Below are 12,632 nucleotides of genomic sequence, written 5' to 3'. Positions count from 1 at the left end.
TGCAGAACATTATAAATCAATCCATGTCTCAACATGGTCGTCTTGTCCAGAGTATATCTCAACACAGTCCTCCTGCCCAGGGAATGGTACTTACTATTTGTGATGATGGACAGGACACTATCATACCAGGAAGATATAGATCATAGAGGGGAAGTGGAGAACAAAGGCTAGCTGTTAACATAAACTCAGCAAAAAAAGAAGCATCTCACTGTCAACTGCATTTATTTTCAGCAAACTTAACATGTGTAAATATTTGTATGAACATAACAAGATTCAACAACTGAGACATAAGCTGAACAAGTTCCACATACATGTGACTAACAGAAATGGAATAATGTGTCCCTGAACAAAGGGGGGTCAAAATCAAAAGTAACAGTCAGTGTCTGGTGTGGCCACCAGCTGCATTAAGTACTGCAGTGCAACTCTTCCTCATTGACTGCACCATAATTGCCAGTTCTTGCTAAGAGATGTTATCCCACTCTTCCACCAAGACACCTGCAAGTTCCTGGACAATTCTGGGTGGAATGGTCCTAGCCCTCACCCTCCGATCCAACAGGTCCCAGACGGGCTCAATAGGATTGGAATACGGGCTCTTTGCTGGCCCTGGCAGAACACTGGCATTCCTGTCTTGCAGAAAATCACGCACAAAACGAGCGGTATGGCTGCTGGCATTGTCATGTTGGAGGGTCATGACAGGATGAGCCTGCAGGAAGGTTACCACATGAGGGAGGAGTATGTCTTCCCTGTAACACACAGCGTATAGATTGCCTGCAATGACAACAAGCTCAGTCCGATGATGCTGTGACACACCGCCCCAGGCCATGACGGACCCTTCACCCCCAAATCGATCCCGCACAAGAGTACAGGCCTCGGTGTAACGCTCATTCCTTCGACGATAAACGCGAATCCGACCATCATCCCTGGTGAGACAAAACCGCGACTCGTCAGTGAAGAGCACTTTTGCCAGTCCTGTCGGGTCCAGCAACGGTGGGTTTGTGCCCATAGGTGACGTTGTTGCCGGTGATGTCTGGTGAGGACCTGCCTTACAACAGGTCTGCAAGCCCTCAGTCCAGCCTCTCTCAGCCTATTGCGGACAGTCTGAGCACTGATGGAGGGATTGTGCATTCCTGGTGTAACTCGGGCAGTTGTTGTTGCCATCCTTTACCTGTCCCGCAGGTGTGATGTTCGGATGTACCAGTCCTGTGCAGGTGTTGTTACACGTGGTCTGCCACTGTGATGATGATCAGCTGTATGTCCTGTCTCCCTGTAGCGTTATCTTAGGTGTCTCACAATATGGACATTGCAATTTATTGTCCTGGTCACATCTGCAGTCTTCATGCCTCCTTGCAGCATGCCTGAGGCACGTTCACACAGATGAGCAGGGACCCTGGGCATCTTTCTTTACTCCCAAATATACATCAACATGTTCAGTAGGTCCAGGACTGTAATCATGGGTCATTATAATGTTCTTACAATATATTCAACACTACAAACTGCTCCAAGTGGATATTGAGGGTGGTTATGCTTAACCAGTGAGGATGAGGAGACAACATAAACCACCAGGGCTCTCCTCTCTCGCTATGAACCTAATTGGTTCAGGCGTTTTAAGTGACAGCTGGTTGAACCACTGAAAATATCAACTTCACTTCCCTCTTTTGGGACTCATTTAGGAGAACAACAGTCAAATATGAGCATTTGATATTGTTCTTATACGTAACTTGACCACAAAGACTGACTGTCAAAGATTATTAATTAACATCGTTACCGGAAGCTATAATGTCAGGAAAAAAGCAGGACATTTATTAATACAAACTAATACAAAATTTGTGTGCATGCGTTTGAGACAGAGATAGAGAGAGAGAAAGAGAGAGCGACAGAGACAGAGAGAAATGAGGAAGCTGTGTGCACTGTGGTTTACAGAATGTGTTACAGCATGTTATCATGGTGATGTTAAAGCACTTTCTCACAAATCCAGGTCCGTTTGTTGCCACATGACAAGTCATTCCATGACTTTCGAGGACTCTGGTCTTTGTGTATCTCAGCACAGTCCTCGTCCCCATTTGGACCTATATTATCAGGCTGTTTGGAATACCAGGACCTACAGGGTTAACAACAGTCAGATATCATGGTTAATACCAGTACCTACAGGGTTAACAACAGTCAGATATCATGGTTAATACCAGTACCTACAGGGTTAACAACAGTCAGATATCATGGTTAATACCAGTACCTACAGGGTTAACAACAGTCAGATATCATGGTTAATACCAGTACCTACAGGGTTAACAACAGTCAGATATCATGGTTAATACCAGTACCTACAGGGTTAACAACAGTCAGATATCATGGTTAATACCAGTACCTACAGGGTTAACAACAGTCAGATATCATGGTTAATACCAGTACCTACAGGGTTAACAACAGTCAGATATCATGGTTAATACCAGTACCTACAGGGTTAACAACAGTCAGATATCATGGTTAATACAGTACCTACAGGTTAATAACCAGATATCATGGTTAATACCAGTACCTACAGGGTTAACAACAGTCAGATATCATGGTTAATACCAGTACCTACAGGGTTAACAACAGTCAGATATCATGGTTAATACCAGTACCTACAGGGTTAACAACAGTCAGATATCATGGTTAATACCAGTACCTACAGGGTTAAAAACAGTCAGATATCATGGTTAATACCAGTACCTACAGGGTTAACAACAGTCAGATATCATGGTTAATACCAGTACCTACAGGGTTAACAACAGTCAGATATCATGGTTAATACCAGTACCCAAGGGTTAACAACAGTCAGATATCATGGTTAATACCAGTACCTACAGGGTTAACAACAGTCAGATATCATGGTTAATACCAGTTAACAACAGTCAGATATCATGGTTAATACCAGTACCTACAGGGTTAACAACAGTCAGATATCATGGTTAATACCAGTACCTACAGGGTTAACAGATATCATGGTTAATACCAGTACCTACAGGGTTAACAACAGTCAGATATCATGGTTAATACCAGTACCTACAGGGTTAACCAGTAACAGGGTCAGATATCATGGTTAATACCAGTACCTACAGGGTTAACAACAGTCAGATATCATGGTTAATACCAGTACCTACAGGGTTAACAACAGTCAGATATCATGGTTAATACCAGTACCTACAGGGTTAACGACAGTCAGATATCATGGTTAATACCAGTACCCAAGGGGTAACAACAGTCATATCATGGTTAATACCAGTACCTACAGGGTTAACAACAGTCAGATATCATGGTTAATACCAGTACCTACAGGGTTAAAATGGTTAAAACCAGTACCTACAGGTTAACAGTCATATCATGGTTAATACACAGTACCTACAGGGTTAAAAACGGTCAGATATCATGGTTAATACCAGTACCTTCAGGGTTAACGACAGTCAGATATCATGGTTAATACCAGTACCTACAGGGTTAACGACAGTCAGATATCATGGTTAATACCAGTACCCAAGGGGTTAACAACAGTCAGATATCATGGTTAATACCAGTACCTACAGGGTCAACAACAGTCAGATATCATGGTTAATACCAGTACCTACAGGGTTAACAACAGTCAGATATCATGGTTAATACCAGTACCTACAGGGTTAAAAACAGTCAGATATCATGGTTAATACCAGTACCTTCAGGGTTAAAAACAGTCATATCATGGTTAATACCAGTACCTACAGGGTTAAAACAGTCATATCATGGTTAATACCAGTACCTACAGGGTTAACAACAGTCAGATATCATGGTTAATACCAGTACCTACATTGTTAACAACAGTCAGATATCATGGTTAATACCAGTACCTACAGGGTTAACAACAGTCAGATATCATGGTTAATACCAGTACCTACAGGGTTAACAACAGTCAGATATCATGGTTAATACCAGTACCCACAGGGTTAACAACAGTCAGATATCATGGTTAATACCAGTACCTACAGGGTTAAAACAGTCAGATATCATGGTTAATACCAGTACCTTCAGGGTTAACAACAGTCAGATATCATGGTTATTACCAGTACCAACAGGGTTAAAAACAGTCAGATATCACAGTTAGAACATCACCATCCTAAATAATATACAGAAATGTGTCATAGTTAATCGTCTTGACTGGTATCATCAGTGACAGTAACCAGTATAGAAAAAGGTTGAATGGAGCCTTATTGACAGATTAGTTATCATCTCTCACCTTGTGGTCAGTGGGGGTTCCATCCACCCATTTCCAGGTCCCCTCAATAACAGAATCGGTCAGACCAATCCAGACTCTCCTCTTGAGGTTGAAGACAAATTGTTGTTATTGAAAAAGATAAATATACTGTACATATAATTGTATGTTTGATCTCATCTAACCCCCCCACACACACCTGTTCCTTATCACTGTTTATGATCACCAGGTCTGCTCCTCTCTCCAGACAGTCCTCTCTGCTCTCCTTCCAGGTTTTAGTCTCAGTAGACAGGAAGTACCAAATGGATTCAAACTTCTGCCAGCCAGCAGGACAGTTTTGTTCTTGAAGATGAAAACATGAATTTCCTTCAACTTAAAACACTGGATATTTTATGAAAGAATGCAGACACACGATAAAGTGTGTGGGATTAATGACAATGTACTACTGTATGTTTACTCACTGAGATTGGTAAACCTCCCATTAAGAAAAACTCTCTCAGTCTGTAGCTGGTCTCTCTCTTTAGTCAGGTTGTTGTTACTGGACTGTAGCTGGTCTCTCTCTTTAGTCAGGTTGTTGTAACTGGTCTGTAGCTGGACTCTCTCTTTTAGTCAGGGTGTTGTAACTGGACTGTAGCTGGACTCTCTCTTTAGTCAGGGTGTTGTAACTGGACTGTAGCTGGACTCTCTCTTTAGTCAGGGTGTTGTAACTGGACTGTAGCTGGACTCTCTCTTTAGTCAGGGTATTGTAACTGGACTGTAGCTGGACTCTCTCTTTAGTCAGGGTATTGTAACTGGACTGTAGCTGGACTCTCTTTTAGTCAGGGTATTGTAACTGGACTGTAGCTGGTCTCTCTTTTAGTCAGGGTGTTGTAACTGGACTGTAGCTGGACTCTCTCTTTAGTCAGGGTGTTGTAACTGGACTGTAGCTGGACTCTCTTTTAGTCAGGGTGTTGTAACTGGACTGTAGCTGGACTCTCTTTTAGTCAGGGTATTGTAACTGGACTGTAGCTGGACTCTCTCTTTAGTCAGGGTATTGTAACTGGACTGTAGCTGGTCTCTCTCTTTAGTCAGGGTGTTGTAACTGGACTGTAGCTGGACTCTCTCTTTAGTCAGGGTGTTGTAACTGGACTGTAGCTGGACTCTCTCTTTAGTCAGGGTGTTGTAACTGGACTGTAGCTGGACTCTCTCTTTAGTCAGGGTATTGTAACTGGACTGTAGCTGGACTCTCTCTTTAGTCAGGGTGTTGTAACTGGACTGTAGCTGGACTCTCTCTTTAGTCAGGGTGTTGTAACTGGACTGTAGCTGGACTCTCTCTTTAGTCAGGGTGTTGTAACTGGACTGTAGCTGGACTCTCTCTTTAGTCAGGTTGTTGTAACTGGTCTGTAGCTGGTCTCTCTCTTTAGTCAGGCTGTTGTAACTGGACTGTAGCTGGACTCTCTCTTTAGTCAGGGTATTGTAACTGGACTGTAGCTGGTCTCTCTCTTTAGTCAGGTTGTTGTAACAGTCCTGTAGCTGTTCTCTCTCTGTTGAGTCGTGATGAAAAGCGACTCCATCTGTAAAAGGGAAAGTTAGTCAAACATGTAACTAAAATACCATTAATGAGAAAGTATAATTTAGTTGGCTACTTAAGTCTCAGTAAAAACATACTAAACTTACAGTAGACAGACAGGCCTATGATCCCAGCCAGTAGGAGAACACACAGCAGCCCCAGACACACTGCAGCAACTCCAGAGGTTCTCTTCCACCACTGAACATGTACTGAATCACAAATGATTAAAGATCTTTGGTCATGTTTCATCCAGGATTGAGACAAATAAAGGTAGAGTTCTACAGGGTTGTCACACCTATAATTTTGTGTGTGCTCATGTGTGTGTGTGTGTGTGTGTGTGTGTGTGTGTGTGTGTGTGTGTGTCTGTGTGGGTGTGTTCGTGCAATCTTACCAGATGCAACATCTCCATCTCTTGTACTGGGCTTGAAGGCTCTTATGTTGGCATGTAATTGGCCATCAATGTCTGTGTTCTTCATTGCATCAGGCTCATCGTCTTCAAATCCATCTGAGTTTTCAAAGACTCCTCTGACATCTTAACACACTGGTGGTCCAATACAGTAACTCCTACTTATCGCAACTCTAATATACGTCTGTATCTATGTGTTCGTTCTGGAATGTCCTGCATCTGTGTGACTAATTGTAGTGATACATGTTTTAAACTGTCAAATCAACACCACACTGGTCAACACGTGACTTGCACCTGCTCATCAGTATTAAACATGTGTTTCAACTGAAGTGATAATATAATACATGATATGACTCCCACCAGCCTTAGTTTGATAATATAATACATGATATGACTCCCACCAGCCTTAGTTTGATAATATAATACATGATATGATTCCCACCAGCCTTAGTTTGATAATATAATACATGATATGACTCCCACCAGCCTTCGTGTGATAATATAATACATGATATGACTCCCACCAGCCTTAGTTTGATATTATAATACATGATATGACTCCCACCAGCCTTTGTTTGATAATATAATACATGATATGACTCCCACCAGCCTTAGTGTGATAATATAGTACATGATATGACTCCCACCAGCCTTAGTTTGATAATATAATACATGATATGACTCCCACCAGCCTTAGTTTGATAATATAATACATGATATGACTCCCACCAGCCTTAGTGTGATAAAATAATACATGATATGACTCCCACCAGCCTTCGTGTGATAATATAATGACATGAATATATAATACATGATATGACTCCCACCAGCATTAGTGTGATAATATAATACATGATATGATAATATAATACACATGACTCCCACCAGCATTAGTTTGATAATATAATACACATGACTCCCACCAGCCTTAGTTTGATAATATAATACATGATATGACTCCCACCAGCCTTAGTTTGATAATATAATACATGATATGACTCCCACCAGTCTTAGTTTGATAATATAATACACATGACTCCCACCAGCATTAGTTTGTTAATATAATACATGATATGATTCCCACCATCCTTAGTTTGATAATATAATACACATGACTCCCACCAGCCTTAGTTTGATAATATAATACATGATATGACTCCCACCAGCCTTAGTTTGATAATATAATACATGATATGACTCCCACCAGTCTTAGTTTGATAATATAATACACATGACTCCCACCAGCATTAGTTTGATAATATAATACATGATATGACTCCCACCAGCCTTAGTTTGATAATATAATACATGATATGACTCCCACCAGCCTTAGTATGATAATATAATACATGATATGACTCCCACCAGCATTAGTATGATAATATTATACATGATATGACTCCCACCAGCCTTAGTTTGATAATATAATACACATGACTCCCACCAAGAAATTAGTTTGATAATATAATACACATGACTCCCACCAGCCTTAGTTTGATAATATAATACATGATATGACTCCCACCAGCATTAGTTTGATAATATAATACACATGACTCCCACCAGCATTAGTTTGATAATATAATACATGATATGACTCCCACCAGCCTTAGTTTGATAATATAATACACATGACTCCCACCAGCCTTAGTTTGATAATATAATACATGATATGACTCCCACCAGCCTTAGTTTTATAATATAATACACATGACTCCCACCAGCCTTAGTTTGATAATATAATACATGATATGACTCCCACCAGCCTTAGTTTGATAATATAATACATGATATGACTCCCACCAGTCTTAGTTTGATAATATAATACACATGACTCCCACCAGCCTTAGTTTGATAATATAATACATGATATGACTCCCACCAGCCTTAGTTTCTTAATATAATACACATGACTCCCACCAGCCTTAGTTTGATAATATAATACACATGACTACAACCAGCCTTAGTTTGATAATATAATACACATGACTCCCACCAGCATTAGTATGATAATGTAATACATGATGACTCCCACCAGCCTTAGTTTGATAATATAATACATGATATGACTCCCACCAGCCTTAGTTTGATAATACAATACACATGACTCCCACCAGCCTTAGTTTGATAATATAATACATGATATGACTCCCACCAGCCTTAGTTTGATAATATAATACACATGACTCCCACCAGCATTAGTATGATAATAAAATACACATGACTCCCACCAGCCTTAGTTTGATAATATAATACACATGACACCCACCAGCCTTAGTTTGATAATATAATACATGATATGACTCCCACCAGCCTTAGTTTTATAATATAATACACATGACTCCCACCAGCCTTAGTTTGATAATATAATACATGATATGACTCCCACCAGCCTTAGTTTGATAATATAATACATGATATGACTCCCACCAGCCTTAGTTTGATAATATAATACACATGACTCCCACCAGCATTAGTTTGATAATATAATACATGACTCCCACCAGCCTTAGTTTGATAATATAATAGACATGACTCCACCAGCCTTAGTTTGATAATATAATACATGATATGACTCCCACCAGCCTTTGTTTGATAATATAATACACATGACTCCCACCAGCCTTAGTTTGATAATATAATACACATGACTCCCACCAGCCTTAGTTTGATAATATAATACATGTATTGACTCCCACCAGTCTTAGTTTGATAATATAATACATGATATGACTCCCACCAGCCTTAGTTTGATAATATAATACATGATATGACTCCCACCAGCCTTAGTTTGATAATATAATACATGATATGACTCCCACCAGCCTTAGTTTGATAATATAATACATGATATGACTTCCACCAGTCTTAGTTTGATAATATAATACAATTGACTCCCACCAGCCTTAGTTTGATAATATAATACATGATATGACTCCCACCAGCCTTAGTTTGATAATATAATACATGATACACTCTCTGTTCTCTAGTTTGAAGAGCTATTCAGAAGTGTGTGTATGTGTTGTGTCTTTGTGTGTGTGTGTGTTGTGTGTGTGGATGCTTGTGGATGCTTGTGTGCTCGTGTAAGTGCCTCAGATCTAACCTCTGTTGTTTTCAGGTCACTCTATTTTATTAATCCAATCACATCCAATCAGGAAGCTGGTACTCCTGCTGGGGCATTGTTTCTGTAAGGGATTTCTTCCATTGACGGAGAGGCGGACCAAAGCGCAGCGTGGTTATTTTGAATCATGTTTTAATAAATCACTTCACATGAACAAACTAACAAAAACGTGAAAACCCAAAACAGTCCTATCTGATGCAAACACAGAGACAAGAATAATCACCCACCAACACACAGTGAAACCCAGGCGACTTAAGTATGATTCTCAATCAGAGACAACTAATGACACCTGCCTCTGATTGAGAACCATACTAGGCCGAAACATAGAAATACCCAAATCATAGAAAAATGAACATAGACTGCCCACCCCAACTCACGCCCAACTCACGCACTGACCATGTTCCTAATGAAAACTATTAATACAAGTATTTTACAGAGTAAAGTCCCACTGGGCAGAAACGTCAATACAATGTTAATTGCACATTGGTTCAGCGTAATTTTATTGAAATGAAATGGGGTTAAAGTTGATTTTGTGGGTCTTCTAAAAACCCACCATTGATTATGTTGTTACTAATTAGCTTTCGTGCCATTGTACTTTTGCTCACTGTATAGCTGAGTATTGAGGCCTCTGTCTGTGTCTAGCTCTCTGCCAAAACCCGCCCCCAGCATCTGTGAGGAAAGGTGAGAAAAGGGACTGTGGGTGATAGGGAGACAGAGAGACAGTGTCTGTTTTTCTCTAAAACAAGGGCAGATTTGCATACTGCTGAGACAGGTTCTGAGAAACCTTGTGTTAAGAATAACTTTAGCTGCACATGCAGGTTTTGACATAGGAGATCGCACCATAAGGTCTGATCTCGGGTATAAAAGATGCCGTCTTTCTTTTGTTCGGGGCAGAACTCAGGAGAGACATCAGTTGCATGTCTGATGTTTGATCTTTGACTTCTGTCTACGGCTGTATTCTAATGAAAATATCTCTATTTTATATATGCACATTTTAAGTATTCCTTATCTGTTAAGTAAATGACGGAGCCCAAAAAAGTGTAACCAACACAACCATTAACATAATAACTATGGGAAATAATAGAGAAAGGGGAGAGAGACTCTCTCTCTCTCTCTCTCTCTCTCTCTCTCTCTCTCTCCCCTTTCTCACCTCTCACCTCCCTCTCTCTGTCTCTCTCTCTCCTTTCTCACCTCTCACCTCCCTCTCTCTCTCTCCTTTCTCACCTCTCACCTCCCTCTCTCTCAACTCTCTCTCTCTCTCTATCACCTCCCTGCCTCCCTTCCTATCACCTCTTCCTCTCTGCTGTTTATGATCACCAGGATTGCTGCTCTCTTCAGACAGGTTTTCTTCTTAGTAGAGAGGAAGTACAAACTGTAGTCAAGGTTTCCCCATCCCTTTTGAAAATGCTGCTCAGTTGTAGAGCAAAGGTGTACACATCGAGAAACATAGCCAGTATCTTCATACTCATGGATATATAATATAACCCATTGATATATATTTACTGTTTATTTTACTTATAATTTGTCACAGATTATATCTCACAAAAATCTTTGCCTGAATATGGCCTTTCTCTTGAGTCAGGATGTTGTAGCTGGTCTGTAACTGGTCTCTCTCTAGTCAGGTTGTTGTATCTGGTCTGTAACTGGTCTCTCTCTAGTCAGGTTGTTGTATCTGTTCTTTAACTGGTCTCTCTCTTCAGTCAGGTTGTTGTTTCTGGTCTGTAACTGGTCTCTCTCTTATGTCAGGTTGTTGTATTTGGTCTGTAACTGGTCTCTCTCTTCAGTCAGGTTGTTGTATCTGGTCTGTAGCTGGTCTCTTTCTGCAGTTGTGTTAGTATTATAAAGGGAAAAACTCTGGTTGTTCCTTTTATCCTCAGAATCTGTGATGTCTCTGTTATCTACAAAGCATAAACACATAGTTATTAGGTAAAACACCTGGTAAATAGGCTTAGTAACCAGCACTTCTTACAACTAGGTGATAATCAATGAACTTGGACACAAACTCACAGTAGACAGACAGGCCTATGATCCCAGCCAGTAGAAGACGCAGCAGCCCCAGAAATACTGCAGCAACTAGAAAGGGTCTCTTCCCTGAGACGTTTACGTTGTTTGTGTTTGTGTTTGTGTGTGTGTGTGTGTGTTACCTGAGTGCTTGTCTCCTGGTCCATTATTAGGAGCAGTGTCTGACTCTTGGTGCTGGTCTCACCGTCTCTCAGGGTGTCTGCACTGACGTAGATATCCACAATCCTCTCCTCCATCTCACCTCTGTCAAACTTGACCTTCTTGTTCCCATCTGGTTCAGCATAGATGACGTTTGACATCTTTAACAATGCCTGGGTCTTTCTTTCTATGTAGGTCTACTATACATTAAGTCTCTGCTTCTAGAATTAATGTGGTGGTCTTCCAACATGGCCACCAGGAGGCGTCGTACGTCAACTGCAAGCCCTCTATACGTTAAGTCTCTGCTTCTTGTGATATCTCTGTCTCTGAGTCATCTGTGTGTCTCTGTCTGTGTGACTGCTGTCGGTGTTAACTCTAGGGAATTATCAACAAAATGACACGGGTAGTTGTGGCTATGCTAATACAAAAATAGAACAAGTTTGCATACTAGTGTGCGTACTTGTGTGTATACTTGTGTCCGTGCGTGTGTATGTGTCTGTGCATATGTATGTGTATGTGTGTGTGTGTGTGTGTGAGAGAGATTGTTACAGTGGTTATTGTTAAACCATTTTCTGCAGAACAATATAAATCATTCCATGTCTCTACATGGTCATCTTGTCCAGAGTATATCTCAACACAGTCCTCCTGCCCAGGGAATGGTACTTGCTATTTGTGATGATGGACAGGACACTGTCATACCAGGAAGATATAGATCATAGAGGGGAAGTGGAGAACAAAGACTAGCTGTTAACATGTCTTAAATATCATATGTAACAGCCCCAAGATAATTCAGGGAGTTTCCAGAACTCCTCCTTCCTTTCACCTTTCTGCTGATTTGGACCCTCTGTTTACTCCCAAATATACATCAACATGTTCAGGAGGACCAGGACTACAAACATGGGTCATTATAATGTCCAGACAATAGATGTGACACTACAAAATGCTCCAAGTGGATATTGAGGGTGGGTATGCTTAACCAGTGAGGATCAACCTGATTGGTTGAAGAGTTTGAGTGATAGCTGGTTGAACCACTGAAAATATCCACTTCCCTTCGCTCTTTTGGGACCCATTTCGGGGAACAACAATCAAATATGAGCATTTGATATTGTGCTTGACAACAGACTGACTGTCAAAGATTTTTATTTAACATCCTTTGATATCTCTACTACACTCATTG

General features: G+C 40.6%; 1 protein-coding gene across 1 annotated transcript; it reads right to left on the bottom strand.

Moving 5' to 3' along the window:
* Positions 1–460: 460 nt before the first annotated feature.
* Positions 461–11,616, bottom strand: LOC135536960 (C-type lectin domain family 4 member M-like). The gene is made up of 9 exons (XM_064963180.1): positions 11,440–11,616; positions 9,901–9,964; positions 6,160–6,273; positions 5,876–5,977; positions 5,444–5,772; positions 4,681–4,819; positions 4,419–4,561; positions 4,244–4,324; positions 461–703 (listed from the first exon to the last, which is right to left on the bottom strand). Exons 1-9 carry the CDS (start codon positions 11,614–11,616, stop codon positions 461–463), a joined length of 1,392 nt encoding a protein of 463 aa, XP_064819252.1.
* Between the last annotated feature and the right edge of the window lie 1,016 nt (positions 11,617–12,632).

This window comes from Oncorhynchus masou, unplaced genomic scaffold (assembly GCF_036934945.1).
Source record: "Oncorhynchus masou masou isolate Uvic2021 unplaced genomic scaffold, UVic_Omas_1.1 unplaced_scaffold_688, whole genome shotgun sequence".
Taxonomy (NCBI): Eukaryota; Metazoa; Chordata; class Actinopteri; order Salmoniformes; family Salmonidae; genus Oncorhynchus; species Oncorhynchus masou.
Note: the sequence above shows the minus strand (reverse complement) of the source record. Positions and strands in the feature narration are given on the sequence as shown.

What these genes read in the sequence shown, in the direction of transcription:
- LOC135536960 (XM_064963180.1), bottom strand. Translation starts at nt 11,616, where the DNA reads ATGTCAAACGTCATCTATGCTGAACCAGATGGGAACAAGAAGGTCAAG. An exon ending in ACCAGGAGACAAGCACTCAG is followed by an intron (nt 9,965 to 11,439) that starts GTAACACACACA and finishes CTTTCCTCACAG; the next exon opens with ATGCTGGGGGCGGGTTTTGG. An exon ending in GAACCCCCACTGACCACAAG is followed by an intron (nt 704 to 4,243) that starts GTGAGAGATGAT and finishes ACCTTCCTGCAG; the next exon opens with GCTCATCCTGTCATGACCCT.